The sequence below is a fragment of the Eubalaena glacialis genome, chromosome 14, assembly GCF_028564815.1.
Source record: "Eubalaena glacialis isolate mEubGla1 chromosome 14, mEubGla1.1.hap2.+ XY, whole genome shotgun sequence".
In the NCBI taxonomy this organism is placed as follows: Eukaryota; Metazoa; Chordata; class Mammalia; order Artiodactyla; family Balaenidae; genus Eubalaena; species Eubalaena glacialis.
In genome coordinates, this window is record NC_083729.1 from 64,019,583 (window position 1) to 64,046,901 (window position 27,319).

Consider the following 27,319-nt stretch of genomic DNA (forward strand, 5'->3'; position numbering starts at 1 on the left):
CTCCCCCTTCCCTCCTTGCTAACCATACGTTTGTTGTCTACATCTGTGACTCTATTCCTGCTTTGCAAATAAGTATTTTGAGTTTATTTTTGTGTATGGTGTTAGGGAGTGTTCTGATTCAATGCAATCCCTATCAAATTACCAGGGACGTTTTTCACAGAATTAGAACAAAAAATTTTACACTTTTTATGGAAACACAAAAGACCCCAAATAGCGGAAGCAATCTTGAGAAAAGAACAGAGCTAGAGGAATTAGGCTCCCTGACTTCAGACTATACAACAGAGCTACAGTAATCAAAACAGTATGGTACTGGCACAAAAACAGAAATATAGGTCAATGGAATTATTGATTTTCTAGAAAGTCCAGAAATAAACCCATGCAGCTATGGCCACCTAATCTATGACAAAGGAGGCAAACATATACAATGGAGAAAAGGCAGTCTCTTCAATAAGTCGTGCTGGGAAAACTGGACAACTACATGTATATATTTTTATTTTTGTTGCCTGTCCCCTTAGAGGCATTTTTTAATATATGGAGTGCAAATTCATTCTTTTACACATGGTTGTTTAGTTGTCCCAGCAATGTTTGCTGAAAAGACTATTCTTTCCCTATGAATTTTCTTGGCCTTTTTGTCAATTCATCATAAATGTTAGTGTTTATTTCTGGACTGTCAGTTCTATTCTCTTGATCTATATATCTGTTCCTGTGCCAGTACCACCCTGTTTTGATTACTGTAGCTGTGTGATAAGTTTTGAAATCAGAACTTGACTCCTCCAGCTTTGTTCATCATTTTCCAGATGGGTTTGGCTACAGTGGGTCCCTTGAATTTCTGTATGAACTTTGGGATCTGCTTGTGAATTTTTGCAAAGAAAAAAAGCCAGTTGGCATTTTGTTAGGAATTGCCTTGAATCTGTAGATCAATACGGGAATATTGCCGTCTTAACAATATTAAGTCTTCCAATCCATTGGGCCAGTTTTCCATTTATTCTGATCTTCTATAATTTCTTTCAATAATGTTTTGTGGTGTACTAGTTTTATTTATTTATTTTGATTAATATATTCTTAAGTATTTTATTCTTTCTTATGCTATTGTGAATGGAATTGTTCTATTTCATTTTTGGATTGTTCACCGTGTATGGAAATGCAGTTGATTTTTGTCTGTTGAGCTCACATCCTAAACTTTAATGAACTTGGTTATTAGTCCTAGTTGGTTTTTGTGTGATTTCCTTGCTATTTTCTGTGTAGAAGATCATGTCATCTGCAAATGGAGATACTTCTTCCTCTCCTTTCTGGATTTCTTTAAATTGCTTTCTAGATTGCCCTGGCTAGAACGTCCAGATGATAAGAGGAAGTATGGACATACTTGTGTTGGTCTTATCCTAAGGAAAAAGCATCTGATCTTTCACTATTTAGTATAATGTTAGCTGTGCATCTTTTGTAAATGCCATTCATCTGTTTGAGGAAGTCCCTTTCATTTGTAGTTTACTGAGTGAGTTTATCATTAAAGAGTGTTGGATTTTGTTGAGCTAAATGGTAGCTTTTAACATGTGATACATTGTTGGGATATAACATAAGTTTTTACGGCTTATCTGGAAAAGGTTATATGAAAATACTAAAATTTATTTGCCAAATACCAAAGCTATAAGAATTTTTTAAATGGAAAAGTTATTTGAAAGCTGTTTATAATTATTATAAAGCTTGAAAGAGGTGATGGAAGGCTGTAGGGTTTGGAGTGTTCCAAAAAATTGTAAGATACGGATTATTGGAAAGGAGGAAGAAACGTCTTTTGGGATGAATATAAATCTAATCATGCCCTGTTTTAAGAGGCTGGACTAAGTTTATGATTCTTAGTCATTGGAGTATTTATTTCCAATTGGAATATTTATTTCCCAGTGATATGTCAGGCAGTGTCAGGGTAATAAGCAGCCATGGAATAAATATCACATTTTTAAAGGGTTTTTTGTCCAGTGGTGTTTAATTAGTTTGTTGGCTTTTTAAAAATTTAAACATTTTACTTTGAAGTAATTGTAGATTCTCATAAAGTAGTAAGAAATAATATAGAAAGATTGCTTTTCCCCTTGACCTAGTTTCCGACAATGATGACATCTTGCAAATCTGTAACAATATATCACAACCAGGATAATGACATTGATACGGTCAGGCTACTTAATGTTTACACCACTGCAAGGGTCCCTTATGTTGCCTTGTAATAGCTACATCCACTTCTCTCTTATTCCCATTCCTTTTTTAACCCCTGGCAACCATTAATCTAGTTTCTATTTCTATAATTTTGTCATTTTAAGACTCGTATAAGTGAAATCATACAGTGTGCAGTCATTTAGTATTGGCTTTTTTTCACTCAGCATAATTCTCTGCAGAATATTCAATATCAACAGTATGTTCATTTTTACTGATGTGTAGTATTCCATGGTATGGATGTACTACAATTTGTTTAAATATGTACCTGTTGAATGACAACTTGGTAGTTTTCTAGTTGTTCGCTATTACAAATAAAGCTGCTATAAACATTCCTCTGCAGGTTTTTGATGAACATAGGTCTTTATTACTATTGCTGGGTCATATGGTAATTGTATGTTTTAAATTTTTGAGAAACTTCCACACCATTTGTACTATTTGACGTTTGTACCATTTTACATTCCCACCGGTAATGTGTGAGTGATCTCATTACTCCACAGCCACACCAGCATTTGATGTTGTCATTATTTTTTTTTTTAATTTATTCGATTTTTTTATTTATGTTTTGGCTGCATTGGGTCTTCGTTGCTGCACGGGCTTTCTCTAGTTGCAGCAAGCAGGGGCTACTCTTTGTTGTGGTGCATGGGCTTCTCATTGTGGTGGCTTCTCGTTGCAGAGAGCGGGCTCTAGGCTCATGGGCTCTGGAGCACAGGCTCAGTAGTTGTGGTGCACGGGCTTAGTTGCTCCACGGCATGTGGGATCTTCCCAGACCAGGGCTGGAACCTGTGTCCCCTGCATTGGCAGGCAGATTCTTAATCACTGCGCCACCGGGGAAGTCCTGTCATTATTTTTTATTTTAGCCATTCTCTGATAGGTGTGTTGTGATATTTTATTGTGGTTTTAATTTCCATTTCCTTAATGATTAATGGTGTTGAACATCTTTGCATGCCCTTATTTCCCATCTCTGTCCTGTTCAGTGAAATGTATATGTTTTTGCCCCTTTTGGGGGACTGGATTGTTTAAAAAATTTTTTTTTTTTACTCCTCAATTTTGAGAGTTCTTTGTAAGTTTTTTATTGGATATGAGATTTGCAAATCTTTTCTTCCAGTCTGCAGCTGGGAGAGAGAGAGGCACCTCATTACTGCTAAGTGGGAATGAAAGCTGTCTCCCCATGTCGTCTCTACTGACATCACAGGGAGGGGTAGCTCATTACTAGCCATCAGGGGTAAAAATAGTTCTGGGATCTTGCTTGACCATCTCTAATTCCACATTGGCCTGGATGTTGGGGTTCCTTATTAGAGTTTTGAAAGGATAGATCTCAAGCTCCTCACTTGGCTTTTGCTGGTGTGAGTGTGGGTGAGGCCACAGTGTTTTTCTGTGATGTTTGGCTGGAAGAGAGCGGTTATTGTCTAAAAGTTTTGTGTCTTGCTAAACTTTACCTTTGCTTGTTTTATAGCTCATGAGAGCAGGTTTTTCTTAGAGCTTTTGTGCTCTTTGTGCTCTTCTGTGCTCTTTGTTCATGGGTTGCTGTCTTCACCTCCAAGTCTGGGATATTTGAAGTAAAAAGAAAACCCAGGGATCTCACTACCTTGTTACTCCTCAGGTCCCAAGGTCCCTAGCCAGTCTGCCTTTTTCTCTACACCTTTCAGATTCTTTTTAAGTTTGTTGTATATATAATATCCAGGATTTTTAGTTGTGCTTAGCAGGAGGAATAGGGAAAAGTACATCTCCTCCATTATGTGAGAAATGGCACCATAATTTAAAATATTTTTATATGAAATCAAATGTGGCACTAAAATTAAATAGAATGCCAGGTTATAACTTTATAGGTAAAACACAGAAATCTCAAAGAAATGTTATATTTATCGTTAGGCACTGATCCTATACCCCAGAAGGAGGTACTAGTTCTTTTTCCTATTGTTAATGGTAAATATTAGGTTGTAGGCCAAGCTTCTGTAACAAAGAGACTCAAATACAATGGCTCAAATAAGGTAGAACTGTATTTTTCTCTCATATCCAGGGTAGGAAAGAAAGCTCTGCTTCTTGAGGTCTTCTGAGGAACCAAACTGGGTGGGCAGCTGAGCCATCCTTACATTTGGCTTCCCAAGGTTGTTCTAGACATCACCATTTTCAGTTGGCAAAGGTAATGGTGATGGTAATGATGGTTGTGGTAGGGAAACATAGAGGTCAGGAACTTGATTTTTTTAAGGACAGGAACCAGAGGTTGTACTTACTGCTTTTGCTCACATCCCATTGGCCTAAACCTAGTCACATGGTCACATCTGGCTGCAGAAGAAACTGGAAATGTCTCTGCTGGTAGTCATGTGACCAGCAGAAGTTGGGGTAAGGGACCTCTGTTACTAGAACAAAAAAGGTGAGTAGTAGTCTTTGCTTTTGTTACTTCAGTGAAAATTTTTAGAAGAAATTAACTCTGTGGTCTTACTTATCATGAGCCATTTTATTCTATAGTTAGCTGTCTTTTTCTTGTTGTGTTCTTACCTGTTTCATTATAAAAGATCAACATTACCTTCCTGGTCAGATCTTAGCCTAGATAGGAATCTAATTTTTATATAACTATTTGGACTACGTCAAGTAAGAACTTGTTTATATCTTCTAGGGTTTACAGAGTCCACAGGGAATAGGATGCAAGCCAGAAGCTGTATGTAGTCACATTATTATTGAGAGCCATGAAAAAGGATGTTTCAGGACTCTAACAGCTGAACGGCCACAATTGGACAGCCACCCTTGTGTTTTCAGATCTGCTGAACCCTCAGAAATGATCAGAGGACAACGGAGCCCATCATCATGGACAACCAGGCACATCAACCTTGCCAAGTCACTGGACCAGAACAACTCCCATTTCAAAGTTTGGAATTCATTGCAGTTACAAAGTCGTTCCCCATTTCAAAACTTTATAGGTGATGACTTGAAAATTAGCAAGGGTCTTCGAATGCCATTCCGTGAAAAGTTGGACCCTTGGCTGTCAGAATTAGTAGAACCTGCTTGTATGCCACCTGAAGAAATGGATTGTCAGTCTTCATCACAAATGCTGCCCCCAGAACCCATGAAAAAGTTTACTACCTCCATCACTTTCTCATCTCACCGACATTCTAAATGCTTTTCAGATTCCTCTTTTCTTAAGGTTGGTGTTACTGAAGGTAGCCAGTGTACTGGAGCATCTGTGGGGGTAGTTAATTCTCATATCACTGAAGAGCAAAATCCTAGAGATCTAAAAGAGAAAACCTCTTCCCCTTCATCATTTAAAATCATTAGTCAGTCACCAGATAAAACTGTGACTATTATAGCAGAAAATAGTAGGGAAAGCCAAAAATTATCTGTTGAACATTCTCACCAAGAAGAAAAACCCTTAGAAAGATCAGATTTTAAAGGCAGTCATTATAAGCCCAGTACCAGTGCAAATGATAGCAATTTCAAGGAAGTTCATTTTTCTGATGACGATACTCTCATTAGCATGGGCAGACCAAGTTCCACACTAGGAGTAAAAGAGAAGAATGTAACTATAACTCCAGATCTTCCTTCGAACATTTTTCTTGAACAAGAGCTCTTTGAACAAAGCAAAGCCTCACATGCAGATCACCGTGTGAGAAAACACAATTCTCCCCCTCCTCAACATCAGGATTATGTAGCTCCAAATCTCCCTTGTCGTATTTTTCTTGAAAAACGAGAACTCTTTAAACAAAGCAAGACCCAACATAAAGATAATCAGTTGAGAGAAAACCACTCTCCCCTTCCTCAAAGTCAGGATTATATAGCTTCAGACCTTCCTTCTCCCATTTTTCTTGAACAACGTCAGCTCTTTGAGCAAAGCAAAGCCCCAGATGTAGATCACCACATGGGAAAACACCATTCTCCCCTTCCTCAAGGTCAGGATTGTATAGTAGAAAAGAATAATGAACATAAGCCTAAATTACACATTTCTGATATGATAAATGTTGAAGCCAAATTCAGTGATGTGGCCTCCCCATCAGCACCAAATCAATGTACAGTAGTAACATCTGCATCTACTCCACCTTCAAATAGAAAAGCACTTTCTTGTGTTCGTATAACTCTTTGTCCCAAGACTCCTTCCAAGTTGGATAGTGGAACCTTAGATAAAAGATTTCATTCATTGGATCCTGCCTCTAAAACAAGGATGAATAGTGAGTTTAACTCTGACCTACAGACTGTATCTTCAGAATCATTGGAACCAACCTCCAAATTATTGACCAGTAAACCTGTAGCACAGGATCAAGAATCTTTAGGTTTTCTAGGACCTAAATCTTCACTGGACTTCCAAGTTGTACAGTCTCCTCTTCCAGATAGTAATATTATTTCTCAGGACTTGAAAACCATACCTTTTCAGAATAGCCAGATAGTAACCTCAAGGCAAACACAAGTGAACATTTCAGATTTGGAAGGATATTCCAATCCAGAAGGGACTCCGGTATCTGCAGTTCGGTGAGTCTCATTGTGATGACAAGCAAGCTAATGGAATTTATGATAAAGGGTTTAAAATACTTAAGCAAATGTAAGTTCTTGGGGGAGAGGCAGTATGATTTCTCTTAGGGGAGGTTGTATCTGCCTAAGCTAGAATTCTTTCAAGGAATAAACACCTAACTAAGAGAAAACACCTGAGAGTAATGTATTTATACTCAAAGAGCTTTTGGAAAACGACTTGACATCAAGTATTTTAAAACACTGAATTACTCTAAGAAGAATCTTTGATCATTGAGTGGTACAATTTACTAATTCCTTATTTATTACATTGGAAATATGCTGAAGACCAGGCTTTGCTCCCTCTCCCCCTCTCTCTTTGTTTCCATTTCATGATTCCCCTCAAATATTTAGTACTTAGAATGAAAAAAAGTGAAATTTCCTGGCAGACATCACTTCAGCCAAGTTGTCAAGGTTAACATCACCAGTAATGCACGTCAACCTAATGTGGTCCCTGATGTGATGCCTTATTACTTCACAATGATTGTAGGAATGGAAACCCAATTCAGGGATAAATGCATTAGATTTATACTATTCAGATTGATTTTAAGACTGTCATTGATTCAGTTTTACATTAATGAGTCTTTTACCATATGGCTAAACGAATTACCGTCTGTGTTTAATGTTTCCACCTTGTAGTTGAGAAGGTAGTATTTCATAGTGGAGAGCACTGGCCTTACAAAGAGGGAAAAAATGTTTAATCTACATCCGCATGTGGTAGTCATGGCAGTGAGGGACTTAAATATGTTATCTCATTTAATACTTGTGATAACCCTATGAGGTAGGTGGTGGTATCCTTATTTGCCCTCTGGGAAACTGAGACACTGACATTGCTACCTTTTCAGCAAACCTCATTGTCTCAAATAATGCAGTCTGTTCAGTCTAAGCAAGAGCTTGTTCACCACATGGTACTCTCTCTCCCGAATCCTAAACCCTACTTAAACTATTCTATCAACTGTCCTCTTGGACAAGTCATTTAATATCTTTGGCACTCATATATAGATGATTGATGGAAGGAAAGGGTTGGAAAGCTTAAAGGTCCATTACAGCTTGAAAAATTAGTGGTTGAGAATTGGATTGGGGCAGGAAAAAACAAGGTCAATCTCTGATTTCAGTACTATTATAAATAGTAGAGTCTTATAGAGATCAGTACTGTGTGTGAAAAATGTTTAGAAATTAAAAGATTGACAAGTTTACATACAATACTTAAACTCTTCTAAGTGATAAAATGCCAAGTTATTGGAGCTGAATTCCTTGAATGAGAAGAAAATTATAGATGATTTTAAATATGAACTAATAATGATGCTGTTTGTTCAGAATGTACTAAATGCCAGGCATTGTAGTCAATGTGTATATCATTTTATACTTAGTATAATCATCCAGAGGTAGATATTATTACCTCAATTTATAGATTTTTAAAACCTAATACTTAGAGAAATTAAATGTTTTGCCCAAGATCACATGGCCATTAAGTGTTGGAGGTGGCATTTGAACCTAGGTTTGTCTGACTCCAGAGTCCATAAATAATTCAGACTGTATATACATATACACACTTATCTATGTGTGTGAGTGTATGTGTGCATATATATATGCATAAAACATTTATATATGTATTAAACTTTTTTATTTTGAGATAATTTTAGACTTACAGAGGAGCTGCAAAAAATAGTAGAGTTCCTGTGTTATTTATTGCAGTGTAACCTATTACCCTGAAATGTAGCAGCTTAAAACAATAAATATTATCCCAAAGTTTCTGTGGGTCAGAGATCTAGGCATGGCTTAGCTGGGTGCTTCTGGCTTAGGGTCTCTCACAAGGTTGCAAACAAGGTATTGGCTACAGCTGTGGTCCCATCTCAAGGCTTGACTAAGAGAATGTCCTTCCAAGCTCACTCACACAGTTATTGGCCAGAAATAATCAGTTTCTTCTTTCCATATGGCAGCTATGACAGCAAAGCTTTTCTCAGAGTGAGCAATTGAGAGTGCAGGAAAAGGTGCTGAAGACAAAACCCACACTCTTTACTTTGTAACCTAACCTTGGAAGTGAATCTCACCACATCTGCCACATTCTACTAGAAAGAAATGAATCACTATTTCCAGCCAACCCTCAAGGGTTAGGGATTACACAAGTGCATGAATACCAGGAGGCAGAGATCATTGGGGGGATTTTTTTTTTTTTTTGGCCACGCCGAGTGGCATGTGGGATGGGATCTTAGTTCCCCACAGGGATCGAACCCTTGCCCCCTGCATTGGGAGCGTGGAATCTTAACCACTGGACTGCCAGGGACGTCCCATTGGGGGCATATTGTAGAGGTTGCCAATATACCCTTTGCTAAAGCTTCCCCTTATGTTAACATCTTACCCTAATATCATAACCATAAAACATTTACCAAAATTAAGAAATTCTCCTTCATATAAAATTATAATTAAATGTATAGACCAGTTTGGATTTCACCTGGTTTTTCCACAAATGAACCTTTTTTGTTTCAGATCCATCCCATAATCTCACCTTGCATGTAGTTGTGTCCTTAATCTCCTCCAATCTGTGTCAGTTTCTCAGACTTTCCTTGTTTTTCATAACCTTCACACTTTGAAGAGAATTAGTTATTTTGGAGAAAGTCTTTTCCATTTGGCTTTGTCTGATGTTGTCTCAAGATTAGACTGAGGTTATACACTTTCAGTGCATTTCATCAGGGAGCACATTAAGTTGATATGCATGACTAGTGATGTTAACCTTGATCACTTGGCTAAAGTAGTATCTACCAAGATTCTCCACTGTAAACTTAATGTTTTTCCTTTGTAGATACTAAATTTTTTTTTGATACTAAATATTTAAGGGAGATACTGATAGACTATGCAAATGTCCTGTTTCTGCTTAAACTTTGACCACTAATTTTAAGCATCCTTCAGTAGATCTTGCTTGTAGCAATTATTACTCTGGTATTCTAATGGAGTTTTCATATTTCCTTTATTCCTTCTACATTTATTAATTGGAATTCTTCTGTAAGCAAGAGCTGTTGTTCCTCCCCCATTTATTTATTCCTTTAATTTTCCATGTACATTAGTATGAACTCAGGGGTAATTATTTCATTCTTTGGATTACAATCCAATACTACTAAAATTGTTTTAGTTTTAGCTATTGAGAACACTTTCATGTTGGCTCCTGTACCTTGCCACAGCCCTGAAATCAACTATTTCCCCAAAGAACCCTCGTTTTGTTTTTGTTTTTTTTTTTTGAGAATAAGATTTTTTTTCCCTAGCTTTATTAGATAAAATTGACATATAACATTGTTTAAGTTTAAGGTTTACAGTGTTTTAATTTGATACACTTATGTTGCAAAATAATTACCATCATGGCATTAGCTAACACCTCCATCACGTCACATAATTATCATTACTGTTTTTGTGGTAAGAAAATTTAATATCTACTCTCAACAACTTTCAACTATATAATACATTATTGTTAACTGTCATCACAATGCTGTGCATAGATCCCCAGAACTTATTCATCTTCTAATTGGAAGTTTGTACCCTTTGACCAGTACCTCCCCATTTCCCCCACCCTCCAGCACCTGGTAAACAGCATTCTACTCTGTTTCCACAAGTTTGGCTTTTTTAGGTTCCACATGTAAATGGTATCATACAGTATATCTCTTTCCCTGTCTGGTTTATTTCACTTAGCATGATGCCCTCAAGGTCCATCTATGTTGTTGTTGTAAATGACAGGATTTCCTTCTCTCTAACAGCTGAATAATATCCCTTTGTGTATATATACACCATGTCTTTCATTTCATTTCATTTCATTTCATTTTATTGCGCCGGGTCTTAGTTGCAGCTCATGGGCTCCTTAGTTGTGGCATGCAAACTCTTAGTTGCGTCATGCATGTGGGATCTAGTTCCCTGACCAGGGATCGAACTTGGGCCCCTTGCATTGGGAGTGTGGAGTCTTAATGACTGCACCACCAGGGAAGTCCCTACACCATGTCTTCTTTATCCATTTATCCATTGATGGACACAAGATCTGGTTGTTTCCATACCATGGCTATTGTAAATAATGCTGCAACAAATATGGGAGTGCAGATACCTGTTTCCATTTCCTTTGGATGTATACCCAGAGATGAGATTGCTGGATTATATGGTATTTCTATTTTTAATTTTTTAAAGAACCTCCCTACTGTTTTCCATTGTGGCAGCACTAATTTACATTCCCATCAACAGTGCATAAGGGTGCTGTTTTCTGTACATCCCTATCAACACTTGTTATTTGTTGTCTTTTTGATAATAGACTTTTTGACAGGTGTGAGGTGATCTCATTGCTGTTTTGATTTGCATTTCCCTGATAAATAGTGATGTTGAGCACCTTTTCATCTACCTGTTGGTCATTTGTATATCTTCTTTGGAAAAATGTCTATTCAGTTCTAGTTCCTCTGCCCATTTTTAAATCAGATTGTTTTTTTGTTATTCAGTTTTATGAGTTCTTTTGGATATTAATCAGTTATCAGATATATGGTTTGCAGATATTTTCTCCTCTTCTGTAGGTTACCTTTTCATTTTGTTGACTGTTTTGCTGTACAGAGAATTTGGGGTTTGATGGAGTCCTACTTACTGATTTTTGCTTTTGTAGCTTGTGCTTTTGGTGTCACATCCAAAAAAATCACTGGTGAGACCAATGTCAAGGAGTTTTTCCCTATGTTTTTTCCTAGGAGCTTATGGTTTCAGGTCTTACATTTAAGTCGTTAACCCATTTCACATTAATTTTTGAGTGGTAAAAGTAGGAGTCCAATTTCATTTTTTTGGCATGTGGTTATCTAGTTTTCCCAGCACCTCTTATTGAAGAGACTATCCTTCCCCTACTGAGTATTCTTGGCTCCCTTGTAAAATATTAGTTGACTGTATATGTGGGGGGTTATTTATGGGTTCTCTGTTCTGTTCCATTGATCTATGTATCTATTTTTGTGCCAGCACCATACTGTTCTGATCACTATAGCTTTGTAGTATAGTTTGAAATCAGGAAGTATGATGCCTCCAGTTTTGTTCCTTCTCAGAATTGCTTTGGCAATTCAGAGTCTTTTGTGGTTCCATATAAATTTTAGAATTGTTTTTCCTCTTTTTATGAAAAATGGCATTGGAATTTTGGTAGGGATTGCATTGACTCTATCAATGGCTTTGAGTAGTATGGATGTTTAAACAATATTTATTCTTCTGGTTCATGAACACATTTCATGTGTCTTTCCATTTGTTTGCATCTTCCTCAGTTTCCTTCATCAAAGTCTTTTAGTTTTCAGTGAACAGATGTTTTAGCTCCTTGGTTAAATTTATTTCTAGGTATTTATTGATTTGATGCTGTTGTGAATGGGATTGTTTTCTTTAGTTCTTTTCAGATATTTTGTTGTTAGTGTATAGAAACAACTGATTTTTGTATGTTGATTTTTGCATCCTGCAACTTTACTGAATTCATTGATTATTTCTAACAGTTTTTGGTGGAATCTTTAGGATTTTCTATTAGATATTAGATCATATCATGTACAAACAAAGACAACTTACTTCTTCCTTTGTGATTGGATGCCTTTTATTTCTTTTTCTTGCCTGATTGCTCTGCTTATGACTTCCAGTCCTATGTTGAGTAAAAGTGGTGACAGTGGGTACTCTTATCTTGTTCCTGATATTAGAGGGAAATCTTCAACCTTTCACCATTGAGTGTGATGTTGGCTGAGGGTTTGTCATACATGACCTTTATTATGTTGAGGGATGTTTCTTCTATACTCAATTTGTTGAGAGTTTTTATCATTGAAGGATGTTGTGTTTTATCAAATGCTTTTTCTGTATCTATTGAGATAATCATATGATTTTTATCTTTTATTCTATTAAAGAAGCATATCATATTTATTGATTCGTATATGTTGAACTATCCTTACATCCTAGGGATAAATCCCAATTGATCATGGTGTATAATTCTTCTATGTGCTGTTGAATTCGGTTTGCTAATATTTTGTTGAGAAATTTTATGTCTGTATTCATCAGCTGTTGGTCTGTAGTTTTCTTGTAGTGTCTTCATCTAGCTTTGGATCATCATGGTAATATGATGGCCTCATAAAATGAGTTTGCAAATGTTCCTCCCTCTTCAATTTTTGGACAAGTTTGAGAAGGATTGGTGTTAATTCTTCTTGAAATGTTTATTAGAATTCACCACTTAAACCATCTGGCCCTGGACTTTTCTCTGTTGAGAAGATTTGATTACTGATTCTATCTCCTTACTCCATGGGTCTGTTTATATTTTCTCTTTCTTCATGATTCAGTCTTGGTAAGTTGTATGTTTCTGGCAATTTTTCCATCTCTGCCAGGTTATCCAATTTGTTGACATATAATTGTTCATAATAGTTTCTTATGATCCTATATATTTCTGTGGTATCAGTTGCTTTGTCTTCTCTTTCATTTCTGATTTTATGTATTTGAGTCCTCTCTTTTTTTCTTAGTCTAGCTAAAGGTTTGTCAATTTTGTTTATCTTCAAAAATCTAGTTCTTAATCTTATTGACCTTTTCTATTTTTCTGGTCTCTATTTCATTTATTTCTGCTCTGATCTTTGTTATTTTCCTTTCTTCTGCTGACTTTGGGCTAGTCTGTTCTTTTTCTCATTCCTTGAGATGTAAAGTTATTTATTTGAGGCCTTTCTTTTTTCTTAATAAAGGCGTTTAGCACTATAAATGTCCTTCTTAGAACTGCTTTTGTCTCATAGGTTTTGATATGTTGTGTTCACATTTTCATTTGTTTCAAGATATTTTTTGCTTTCCCTTTTGATTTTTTTAGACATATTTGTATTCAGTACTGTGTTGTTTAATTTCCACATATTTGTAGAATTTCCTGCTTCCCTCCAGTATTGATTTCTAGTTTCATATCATTGTGGTCAACAAAGGTACTTGGTATGATTTAAATCTTGTTAAATTTGCTAAGATTTGTTTTGCAGCCTATATGTGATCTAACTTGGAGAACGTTCTGTGTATGCTTGATAAGAATGTATTCAGCTGCTGAATGTTCTGTATGTGTCTGTTAAGTCCATTTAGTCTAAAGTATGCTTCAAGTCCAATGTTTCCTTGTTGATTTTGCTGTCTGGGTGATCCATCCATTGTTGAAAAGTGGGGTGTTTAAAAACATAAAAGTGGGAGGAGTAAAAGGGTAGTGATTTTGTATGTGATTGAAGTTAAGTTGTTATCATATAAAATATATTGTTATCTGTAAGATGTTTATGTGAGCCTCGGGGTAACCACAAAGCAAAAATGTATAGTAGATTCACCAAAGAGAAGGCAATCAGAAAATATTACTACGGAAAATCACCAGTTCACAAAGGAAGGCAGCAAGAGAGGAAGAAAGGAACAAGAAAACTACAGAACAGCCAGAAAACAATAAGATGGTATAAGTAAGACCTTACCTATCAATAATTACTCTAAATGTAAATGAATTGAATTCTCCAATCAAAAGACTTGATGGATACAAAATCAAGACCCAACTATATGCTGCCTACAGGAGACTCACTTTAGCTTTAAGGACATATGAGCTCAAAGTGAAGGAAAAAAGATACTCCTTACAAGTAGAAACCAAAAGAGAGCAGGGGTGGTTATAACTTGTAGCAGACAAAATAGTAACAATAGGCAAAGGGGAGGTCATTATATAATAATAAAGGGGTCAATTCATCAAGATGATATAGCAGTCATACACACACACACACACACACACACACACACACACAGTACACATACACACAAACACCCCCAACATCAAAGCACTTAAATATATTAAGCAAATACTAACATCTAAAGGGAGAAGTAAACAACAATACAATAATAGTCGAGGACTTCAGTACCCCACTTTCAACAATGGAAAGTGGTGTTTAGAAACCAATGAGGTTTGCTCATTGCTACTAGGATGACACTGCTTCTTGCCCCTCTGAGTGAATAAAACTAAAGATTATAGGTATTAACTCATGCATATATGTACACCTATATTCATTTCCATCTCTATTATAATATGTGTGTATATATGTATATGTATATGTATGTGTATGTATTTTTTTTTTAAACCACAAGTCGATGTTGATACCTCCAACTAGTCCAAAACCACAGGGTTGATTCTAGCCTTTTCCCTTTCTTTATAACTTCTTTCTCCAATGGTGATAAACATGGCTCTCATTATTTACAGTATATTTACCCTAGTATATAAATAAAGGTTCAGAATTCTTATCCCATACCCAGGTGAGAAACAAATTTTCCAACTGGAGTACAGGTTTTATGTATAGTATCCAGTCCAGACATTGTTGCTGTTTCCTGGGTTAGCTTTTTTCTTCCTTATACCCTTCAGCATGAGGATGTGATTCATTTATAATGCAGTTAGATTCATTTCTTACATCCTATATTCCATTTTGCCCCAATATCTTGGTTAATTTTTTAAAAATTTACATACTGTAAAATTTACTTTTTGTGGTGTATAGTTCTATCAGTTTTGATAAATCCACATCACAGTTCCATACAAAGCATTTCTGTCAGTCCAAAAATTCTCACATGCCATCCCTTTATGGACTGTCCCTCCCCTGACCCCTGGTAATTCCTGGTCTGTTTTCTTCCAAGTTTTACCTTTCCAGAGTGTCATGTAAATGAAGTCATGAAATATATATTAGCCCTTTGGGTTTGGCTTTTTTTTTTTTTTAATTAATTAATTAATTAATTAATTTATGGCTGTGTTGGGTCTTCGTTTCTGTGCGAGGGCTTTCTCTAGTTGTGGCAAGTGGGGGCCACTCTTCATCGCGGTGCGCGGCCTCGGGCCTCTCACTGTCGTGGCCTCTCTTGTTGCGGAGCACAGGCTCCAGACGCGCAGGCTCAGTAATTGTGGCTCACGGGCCCAGTTGCTCCGCGGCATGTGGGATCTTCCCAGACCAGGGCTTGAACCCGTGTCCCCTGCATTGGCAGGCAGACTCTCAACCACTGCGCCACCAGGGAAGCCCGGTTTGGCTTCTTTTACTTTACAAAGTATATTTAAGATTTATCCATCTCATTTTATGAATCAGTTTTTTACTTTTTAATGCTTTATTACAAGCATAAAGCAATAAAAAGTTTAAAAAAGTACAGTTTATCGATACATTCACTCTTTGAAGGATATTTGGGTTGTTTCCACTTTGGGGTGATTACAGTTAGAGCTGCTGTTTCATGTGGTATATGTGTGTGTTTAACTTTACAAGAATGGTTTAGAACTAAACTCTGCTAAACTGTTTTTCCAGGGTGGCTGTATCTTTGCATTTCCACTAGGAATGTACAAGTGTTTCAGTTACTCTCCATCCTTGCCGACTTGTGGTATTGTCAGTATATTTTAACCATTATAATAGGTGCTTTCCTCTATATGTTTCCCCTTGAGCTCCCCTTTTTTTGGTCCTCAAAACAGAAGGCAAGGGCTTAATTTACCCCTCTCTTTTATGTGCTTCCTGTGGCTACTTTCTGTCAGTGCCAGGTGGCTCAGTAAAGAGAAAAAAAAAATCAACACAGGTTCACCTCACCCTCTTGAGACCACACCTTCTCTGGTAAAAGAGGAGGGTTTCTCTCCCTCAGAATTTTAAACTTCTTCTGGTCCCTGTTACTGCTGTACCACTGCCTCCATGAGATTACTTGATTGCTTGAGATTACTAGAAAGGGAGAAAAGAAAAACAGGGATTTTTCACACTATTTCTGTTTCCACGCCTCATGCCTGAATAGAGGGCTTCTTCTGGAGGTCTTTCTGTCCGTGCTAATGTCCACTTCTAAGTGTCAGACTCTATTATTGAGTTCAGGTCATTGGATACTAAAGGAAACAATGATAAACTAACTCATCACCAATTTAATGGTACTTCTTCACATGTTGCTGGTCTTCACCAATTTGCCTGCTCCTATTTTTCAAGAGTCTTCTAATAGCTGCTCCATGTAGTTTGTCTAGGTTTTATAGCTGCATTTAGTGGGAGAGACAGAATGGGTTATGATTGATTACCCCAAACTGGAGCTGAATGTACCATTTTTCGTTCTCATTAACAGCATATGCAAGTTCCATTGCAACGCTTGGTATTTCCAGGGTTTTTAAAAAATTAATTAATTAATTAATTTTTGGCTGCATTGGGTCTTTGTTGCCGTGTGCGGGCTTTCTCTAGTTGCGGCTAGCGGGGACTACTCTTCGTTGTGGTGCGTGGACTTCTCATTGCAGTGGCTTCCCTAGTGCAGAGCACGGGCTCTAAGTGCGCGGGCTTCAGTAATTGTGGCACGTGGGCTCAGTAGTGGCTCGCGGGCTATAGAGCACAGGCTCAGTAGTTGTGGCGCATGGGCTTAGTTGCTCCGCAGCATGTGGGATCTTCCCAGAAAAGGGCTCAAACCTGTGTCCCCTGCATTGGCAGGCAGATTCTTAACCACTACGCCACCAGGGAAGTCCCTCCAGTTATTTTTAATTTTAGCCATTCTAAATGTGGATGTGAAATGGTATGTTATTGTGGTTTTAATTTGGTTTTTCCCTGATGACTCATGATGCTGAGCATTGCTTCTGTGCTTCTTGGCCATTTTTATGTCTTTATGAAGTGTCTGTTTAATTTTTCCATTGGATTGTCTCATGACTTTAAGAATTTTTAATATACTCAAGATACAGATCCTCTGTGTATTGCAAATATTTTCTCACAGTCTGTGGTTTGATTTTCAGTTTCTTACTGGTGTCTTTTGATGAAGAAAAAGTTTTAATTTTTATGAAATCCAGTTTGTTAATTTTTCTATTGGAAGTATAGTTGATGTGCAATATTGTATAGGTTACAAGTGTACAATATAGTGATTCACAATTTTTAAAGGTTATACTCCATTTATAGTTATTATAAAATATTGGCCATATTCCTTGTGTTGTACAATATATACAGCTTATGTAGCTTAATTTATGCATAATAGTTTGTACCTCTTAATCCCCTACCCCTATATTGCCCCTCCCCCTTCCCTCTCCCCACTGGTAACCACTAGGTTGTTCTCGATATCTGTTACTCTGTTTCTTTTTTGTTATATTCACTAGTTTGTTGTATTTTTTAGATTCCACATGTAATTGATATCATACAGGATTTGTTTTTCTCTCTCTGACTTAATTTCACTTAGCATGACACTCTCCAAGTCCATCCATTTTGTTGCAAATGGCAAAATTTCATTCTTTTTTATGGCTGAGTAGTATTTCATAGTGTGTGTGTGTGTGTGTGTGTGTGTGTGTGTGTGTGTGTGTTCATCAGTTGATGGACATTCTAAATTTTTTTTTTATGGTTAGTACTGTTTTGTGTCTTGTCTAAAAATACTGCCTAACCCAGAGTTAGGAAAATTTTCTCCTATATTTTCATCTTGAATTATAGTTTTAGCTTTATTTTTTAAGTCTGTGATCTATATCAAGTTAATTTCTGTATATACTGTAATTTACACAGTTTAGGATCATTTTCTTTCACTGGATATTCCAGCACCGTCTTTGAAATAATGATTATTTCCTTTTTGAACTTAGTTGGCACCTTTGTCGAAAATCAATCGGCCTTTTACATGTGGGTTTATTTTTAAGAGTTTCTACTCTGTTCCTTTGAACTGTCTGTCTTTACACCCATACCATGATGTTTTGATTACTGTAGCTTTATAATAAGTCTTGAAATCAGGTTATGTCCTCCAGCCTTGTTTTTATTTTCAACAATATTTTTTCTATTTTAGGTTCTATGCATTTCCGTATAAATTTTAGAATAGTCTTCTCAGTTTCTCCAAAAAGCCTCCTGAGATTTTGTTCAATGTTGCATTGAATCTATAGATCATTTTGTGAATGATTGACATCTTAGTAATATGGAGTCTCCCCATGAATGAACATGTTTTTTCCCCCAACTTATGTAATGTCTCTCAGTAAGATGTTGTAATTTTCAGTGTGTAGGCTTGCACATTTTTCATTAAATTTATTCCTCATTATTTTGTTTTATGATACTTTTGTATGTGGTATTTTAGATTTTGTATTTTCTAGTTATTTGTTGCTTGTATATACAAATGCTGTTGTCAAACCAGTTTATCAATGCCAACAAGTTAATTTTAATTTTCATTTCTTACTCACTGGGTCAGAGCTTCCTTGCTTATTACTCCAGGATAATTTAGGCAATTTGTGTGCAGTGACCATAGGGAATTTAGGCAAGGTAATACTTCTGGTGGTTAAGTTGAGGCATACCTATTTGTCCTCAATTTGTGTCCAGTAACTTCCCTAAGATTTAGGGAGTGCTTTGTTTAAATTTAGTGATATCCTCAACTTTAATGTCTATTCTTCATAGACACTCATGTTGCCAGGGAATGAACAGCAGTTTTACTTCTTCCTTTCCAATCTTCATGTCTTTATGTTTTTATTTTTTTGCCTAATGCACTGGTTAGGACATTCAGTATAATATTAAACAGAAGTAGTAAGAGCAGTCATCTTACCTTATTCCCCATCTTTGCGTGGGTGGGGGAGTGGATTTAGTGTTTCATCAAATTTGATGTTAGCTGTAGATTTTTATTAGATGCATTTTATGAGATTAAGGATGCCCTCTTATGTTCTTAGTTTGCTGTGAGTTCTGTGAGTGGGTGTTGAGTTTTGTCACATGCTTTTTCCTGCTGTATTATGATCATATTTGTTTTCTCCTTTCTGTTGATGTGAATTATATTGATTAGATTTCAAATATTCTTACTGGGATAAATCCCACTTGATTATGATATATTGTCCCTTTTTATATTTATTGCTGAATTCAACTTGCTAATATTGGTCTATAATCTTCTTGGAGTGTCCTGATAGCAGAGTTACAGTGGCTCTTAAGAAAAAAAGCTCTTTCTCATTTTCTGAGTTTGTGTCAGAATGGTATTATTTGATTTAAATCTACCATATTACATTTTGCTTTCAATTAGTACCATATGGTTTTTGTTCTTTCTTGCCTTCTTTTGTATTAATCATTTATCTTTTATTATTTCATTTTATTCTCCTTATTGGCTGCTTTAATATACATCTTTGTTTATTGTTTAGTGGTTGTGGCCATCCCGCAGAAGTGGGATGGACTCCCACCCCAAATTTGGTTCAGATACCTAGGCTTAGGACACTCCTCAAACCCAGAGAATTTGAGAGGAAGTTTATTACTCACACAGGGGACCCCTGGGAAGAGTTGGGTGGGCACAAGCAGGTCCAGGCTGGCTTGGGCACAGCAGAGAGGGCTTTGTAGGGTGGAACTGAGAAAAAAGTCTATATATGGGCGGTTTAAATTTTCTGCTGGTGCCAAAGGAGGAGGCAGTCATACTCAGGCTTTCTTATCAGCCTTTCCAGATGTGGAGCAAAAGGTGAGGCTTAAAAAGAAGTCAGTAATCAAACATCAAAAATTGTGTCAGACTCTATTGCAGTAGTTATTGTAGAGATTATCATAAGTATTCCTAATTTATGTATTATCCTTCTTGCTAGATACAATCTACCTAATTAATATTTTGTTAGGAATTGTACATTTGTGTTCATGGGGGATATTCACCTAAAATTTTCTTCTCTTGCAATATCTTTGTCTGAGTTTGGTGTGAGCATTGGGCTGACCTCATAAGTATATCGGGACACTCTGAAAGAGTTTGTATAAGATTGGTACTATTTCTTTCTTAGATATTTGGTAGAATTCACCATTTTGGCCTGGAGTTTTTATTATAGATTCAATTTCTTTAGTAGATTTGACTGTGCAGATTTTTTTTTTTTCTCGTGTCAGTTTGGAAAGTATTCTTCAGTTAAATAAGTTGTCAGAAATTGTTGGCATGAGTTATTTTCACAATATCCTCATATCCTTTCTATTTCTGAATCTCCAGTGATATTAGCTTTCTTATGTCTGATATTAGTAATTTGTGTTTTATCCTTTTTTTATTTGGTCACTCTTGCTAGGGGTTTAGCAGTTTGGGTTTTTATGATCCTCTGATGTGTTTTTTCTGTTTCATTAATTGCTGCTGTATCTTTTTTTTTTTTTTTTGGGTTTAGCTTAACTTTTTCTGTCTTTCTGAGGATACTTTTTTTTACATATTCATTAATTTTTAGCTTTCTTTTCTAGTGTACACAGATTTTTATGTAGTTTTTCATCATCATCTTTGTACAAAATATTTTCTCATATCATAACTTTTTCTTTGATCCATGGCTATGTAGAGATGTGTTTCTTAATTTCCAATTATATAAGAACATATAAATGATTTTTTATTGTTAGTTAATTCTTTTTGGTCATTGAGATTATATTCTGAATGATTTCAGTATACTTACATTTTTTTAGAACTGCTTTATGATATGATATATTTTTATTTTGATCAGTGTGCAATTGAAAGAAATGTGTATTCTGCCATTGCTTCTTGTGATATTCTGTGTATGTTACTTTGGTCCATTTGGTCAGCTGTTATGTTGAAATCTTCATTTTTACTGAATTTTTGTCTGCTTGTTTAATCAGCATTTGAGAATAGCATGTTAATGCTTCCTTTTTTCTCCTTAGCCGTGTGGTAGTAAGTTATTGACTTACTGCCCCATCACTCTTATCGTTTCCTGTGAAAAAAACATTCTCCTACATAACCAGTAAAGCTGTGAAAATCAGGAAATTAATATCAGTGTGTTATAGACACTATTCCGGTTTTTCCAATTGTCCCAGTAAGATTTTTTTATAACAAAAAGGAGCAATTCAAAATCACATGTTGCTTTGTTGTCATGACTCTTTAATTTCCTTTAATCTGGAACAGTTCTTCAGTCTTTCCTTCACTTTCATTACCTTGACACTTTTGAAGATTACAGGTCAGTTACTTTGTAGAGTGTTTTTCAGTTTGGGTTTCTCTGATGTTTCTTCATGATTAAGTTCAGGTGAGATATTTTTGGTAGGGATATCACAGAATTGACATTGAATTCTTTTTACAACATCTTAGCAGCTGTCATACAACTTCTATTTGTCCCACTGCTGACAGTGATCACTTTAACTACTTAATAAGGTTGTGGGCTAGGTTCCTCCACTGGAAAGTTACTGTTTTCCACTTTGTAACTAAGTGTTTTATGGGGAGGAACTTTGAAATTATGTAAGTATCTCAATCCTTAGCAGACTTTTAGTTTATTTATATCTGTGCAGAATCATGCTTTCATTCAGTGGGTTATGATTTATTACTATCTTTTCTTCACTCTTTATTTTAAAAATACATAGACTTAACAAGAGATTACAAAAATAGTCCAGAGAGTCCCAGGTATCTATCGCTCAGCTTTCCCATTGGTAATGTCTTATATAACTGTAGTATATCATCAAAATGACATTAGGAAATTGACATGGGCACAATATAATTAACTAAACTACAGAACTTAACCAGATTTCACCAAGTTTTGCATGCACTCAGGTTTTTTTGAATGCATGTGTGTGTGATTCTGTGAAATTTAGTCACATTGTGATTTCACGTAACCACTACTATAATCAAGATACAGAAATATTCTGTCACCACAAAGAAATTCCCTTATGCCTGCACCTCTGTAGTCACACTCCTCTCCCCTGCCCTCTGCATTCTTTAAATCCTGGAAACTAGTGATCTGTTTTCCTACTATATGGTTTTGTCATTTTGTGAATGTTTTGTAAATTGAATCATATAACATGTAACCTTTGAGATTAGCTCTTTTTACTTAACATGATGACCTGGAGATCCATCCAAGTTGTTGTGTATATCAATAGTTTTTTTTTTTTTTAATTGCTAAGTAGCATTCCATTGTATGGATACATACCAGTTTATTTAACCATTTCCCTGTTGAAGGACATTTGGGTTGTTACCAACTTTTGACGGTTATTAATAAAGCTGCTGTGAACATTCATATACTTTTTTTTTACACAAATGAAGTTTCTATTTCTCTCAGTGATTCTCAACCAGGGGTGAGTTTGGCCCCCCGGAGACAGTAGCAACATCTGAAGTCATTTTTGATTGTCACAACTAGGAAGGAATTTTGCTGTTGCCGTCAGGGATGCTGCTGAATACCCTGGAATGCACAGAGTAGTCAGTCCCCCACAACAAAGAATTATTTGGTTCAATTTTAGTAGTGCCAAGGTTGAGAAACTGCTCTAGGATAAATGCCCAAGAGTGTGATTGTTGGGTTGTATAGTAAGTATATGTTTATTTTTTAAGAATCTGCCAAACTGTTTTCCAGGGTGGTTGTACCATTTTGCATTTCTACTGGCAATATATGAGAGATCCAGTTTCTTCACAACCTTGTCAGCTTTTGTTATTGTCAGTATTTTTTATTTTAGCCATCCTAATAAGTATATAGGGATATCTCATTGTTGTTCTAATCTGCATTTCTCTAAATGACTAATGAGGATGAACATTTTTTCATGTGTTTGTCCTCTGTATATTATCTTTGGTGAAGTGTGTGTTTAAGTTTTGCTATTTTCTAACTGCATTTTTTTTTTTTACTGTTGAATTTAGAGAGTTTTAATCTATTCTGTATAAAAGTTTTTTGTTGGATATGAGATCTTATACAAAGTTATGTTTTCTTATATTCAGTGTTACTATTGTAATTTGTTTTCATGCTCAAAATGTCACTGATTTACTGACTGGTGGCAGCTCCTTCAAGCTGGTTTCTGTATCCTTTTTACATGTTCTTGTCATCTTTTGCGCATGTCTTTGCCTTCTGGCACAACAAGATACTTCAGGCTCATAACTTTTTCTTCCCCAGCTCTGAAATTGGCCATTTCTCCAAGGAACCTGCTTTCTTTTAGTGGAAAGTGATATTTAGAAGCCAAGATTTGAGCATTGCTATCGGACTGCTCCCAGCCTTCTTAGTGGATTTATGTACATACGTACATACATACATACATAAATACACACACACACACACACCCATTTACATTTATTTCTGTATCTGTCTCTATATATTAAAAACCATAAGCTCACACCCATGTGTACAATTCTAATTCAGTTTTATTCTACTTTTTTTTCTCTTTCTGTGTTTGTAACTCCCTTATCCAGTAGTGAGAACCCTCACTTCTTATGTGCTTTATATATTTATTTATTTGCTTAATCTGCCATTGTGTAACTAATCTCCCATCATTCCTGCCATCCTCTCCCCAGCTCGGATTGCCCTCACTCACTACTTGGATTCTGACTCTCCATTCAGACTACCTTTTTGTGTGGATGTTCTTCTTACCCTGCTGGGGCTTCGACACTCCATTCTAGACTACCCCTAAACATAGATAACATCCCCCAACTTGGTTTTTGACTTCCTCCCATCAGAATGCTCACCCCATGTATGTGGGCACCCTCCTCACCTCACTTAGACTCTAACTCCCCGAGATGGACTACTTCCTCACAGGAGCATCTTCCTCATCCTGCTTAGGCTTTTGATATCTCACATTGGGCCTCCTCTCTGCTTGGATGCCCTCATCCTGTTTAGGATCTGACTCAAGATGCCTCGCTACCCTTTTGGACACCCTCATCACCCAGGCTGTGTGTAACATCTCAGGTCAGATTACCTCCCCTTATCCTGTATGGTAGATATTGCTCTTACCTTGCTTGAGCTCTGACTCACCAAACCGGGCTACTCCCAAGCCCTGGATGACACCCTTCTCATTCTGCAGGGGATCTGACTTAGCAGCCCAGGCTGCCTGTCTGTGAAGATTATTTTCTCTACTCTGTTTTAGTTCTGCCACTTTATGTTAGGCTGCTCCGCTGTAGAGACACCTTCCTCATTCTGGCTGGGCAGTAAGTTCACATGCCAAGCTGGACCTTCTTCTTCATGGAAACCCTCCTCATCCTCCTCTGATATTGCATAACAAGCCACACCTCCCCAGATTCTCTTTGCCCTGATTGGATTGTGATACTACATACTAAAGCTACTCTTTCACATGGGCACCCTCCTCACCCCGATGAGGCTCTTATACCTTACTCTGGGCCACTGTTGCCCCACCCACTACGAATGTCCACTTAATGGTTTTAAGATTCAGTTGTTCAGGAAGGGAAAGGTAAAAGGAGAGAATAAAAAGCCAGGAGGAAGAGAAAAATAAGGGGAAGCTTATTTTTGATTAGTGTTTGCTTGGGGTATCTTTTACCATTCTTTTTTTTTTTTTTTTTTAAACATCTTTATTGAAGTATAATTGCTTTACAATGGTGTGTTAGTTTCTGCTTTATAACAAAGTGAATCAGTTATACATATACATATGTTCCCATATCTCTTCCATCTTGCATCTCCCTCCCTCCAACCCTCCCTATCCCACCCCTCTAGGTGGTCACAAAGCACCGAGCTGATCTCCCTGTGCTATGCGGCTGCTTCCCACTAGCTATCTATTTTACATTTGGTAGTGTATATATGTCCATGACACTCTCTCACCCTGTCACATCTCACCCCTCCCCCTCCCCATATCCTCAAGTCCATTCTCTAGTAGGTCTGTGTCTTTATTCCCGTCTTGCCACTAGGTTCTTCATGACCTTTTTTTTTTTTTCCTTAGATTCCATATATATGTGTTAGCATACTGTATTTGTTTTTCTCTTTCTGACTTACTTCACTCTGTATGACAGACTCTAACTCCATCCACCTCATTACAAATACCTCCATTTCGTTTCTTTTTATGGCTGAGTAATATTCCATTGTATATATGTGCCACATCTTCTTTATTCATTCATCCGATGATAGACACTTAGGTTGCTTCCATGCACTGGCTATTGTAAATAGAGCTGCAATGAACATTTTGGTACATGAATCTTTTTGAATTATGGTTTTCTCAGGGTATATGCCCAGTAGTGGGATTGCTGGGTCGTATGGTAATTCTATTTGTAGTTTTTTAAGGAACCTCCATACTGTTCTCCATAATGGCTGTATCAATTTACATTCCCACCAACAGTGCAAGAGTGTTCCCTTTCCTCCACACCCTCTCCAGCATTTATTGTTTCTACATTTTTTGATGATGGCCATTCTGACCGGTGTGAGATGATATCTCATTGTAGTTTTGATTTGCATTTCTCTAATGATTAATGATGTTGAGCATTCTTTCATGTGTTTGTTGGCAATCTGTATATCTTCTTTGGAGAAATGTCTATTTAGGTCTTCTGCCCATTTTTGGATTGGGTTGTTCGTTTTTTTGTTATTGAGCTGCATGAGCTGTTTGTAAATCTTGGAGATTAATCCTTTGTCAGTTGCTTCATTTGCAAATATTTTCTCCCATTCTGAGGGTTGTCTTTTGGTCTTGTTTATGGTTTCCTTTGCTTTGCAAAAGCTTTTAAGGTTCATTAGGTCCCATTTGTTTATTTGTGTTTTTATTTCCATTTCTCTATGAGCTGGGTCAAAAAGGATCTTGCTGTGATTTATGTCATAGAGTGTTCTGCCTATGTTTTCCTCTAAGAGTTTGATAGTGTCTGGCCTTACACTTAGGTCTTTAATCCATTTTGAGTTTATTTTTGTGTATGGTGTTAGGGAGTGTTCTAATTTCATACTTTTACATGTACCTGTCCAATTTTCCCAGCACCACTTATTGAAGAGGCTGTCTTTTCTCCACTGTATATGCTTGCCTCCTTTATCAAGGTAAGGTGACCATATGTGCGTGGGTTTATCTCTGGGCTTTCTATCCTGTTCCGTTGATCTATATTTCTGTTTTTGTGCCAGTACCAAACTGTCTTGATTACTGTAGCTTTGTAATATAGTCTGAAGTCAGGGAGCCTGATCCCTCCAGCTCCATTTTTTGTTCTCAAGATTGCTTTGGCTATTCGGGGTCTTTTGTGTTTCCATACAAATTGTGAAATTTTTTGTTCTAGTTCTGTGAAAAATGCCAGTGGTAGTTTGATAGGGATTGCATTGAATCTGTAGATTGCTTTGGGTAGTAGAGTCATTTTCACAATGTTGATTCTTCCAATCCAAGAACATGGTATATCTCTCCATCTATTTGTATCATCTTTAATTTCTTTCATCAGTGTCTTATAATTTTCTGCATACAGGTCTTTTGTCTCCTTAGGTAGGTTTATTCCTAGATATTTTATTCTTTTTGTTGCAGTGATAAACGGGAGTGTTTTCTTAATTTCACTTTCAGATTTTTCATCATTAGTGTATAGAAATGCAAGAGATTTCTGTGCATTAATTTTGCTACTTTACCAAATTCATTGATTAGCTCTAGTAGTTTTCTGGTAGCATCTTTAGGATTCTCTATGTATAGTATCATGTCATCTGCAAACAGTGACAGCTTTACTTCTTCTTTTCCGATTTGGATTCATTGTATTTCTTTTTCTTCTCTGATTGCTGTGGCTAAAACTTCCATGGACTATGTTGAATAATAGTGGTGAGAGTGGGCAACCTTGTCTTGTTCCTGATCTTAGTGGAAATGGTTTCAGTTTTTCACCATTGAGGGCGATGTTGGCTGTGGGTTTGTCATATATGGCCTTTATTATGTTGAGGAAAGTTCCCTCTATGCCTACTTTCTGTGGGGCTTTTATCATAAATGGGTGTTGAATTTTGTCGAAAGCTTTGTCTGCATCTATTGAGATGATCATATGGTTTTTCTCCTTCAATTTGTTAATATGGTGTATCACATTGATTGATTTGCGTATATTGAAGAATCCTTGCATTCCTGGGATAAACCCCACTTGATCATGGTGTATGATCCTTTTAATGTGCTGTTGGATTCTA

General features: G+C 36.6%; 1 protein-coding gene across 2 annotated transcripts in view; it reads left to right on the top strand.

Moving 5' to 3' along the window:
- ALMS1 (ALMS1 centrosome and basal body associated protein) overlaps positions 1 to 27,319 on the top strand; it is a 223,286-nt gene that overhangs the window by 103,779 nt on the left and 92,188 nt on the right. For both annotated transcript variants that reach the window (XM_061168580.1, XM_061168579.1), the window contains one exon: positions 4,814 to 6,654. In XM_061168580.1, coding sequence (XP_061024563.1) covers positions 4,814 to 6,654 — 1,841 coding nt within the window. The remainder of the gene's footprint in view (positions 1 to 4,813; positions 6,655 to 27,319) is intronic.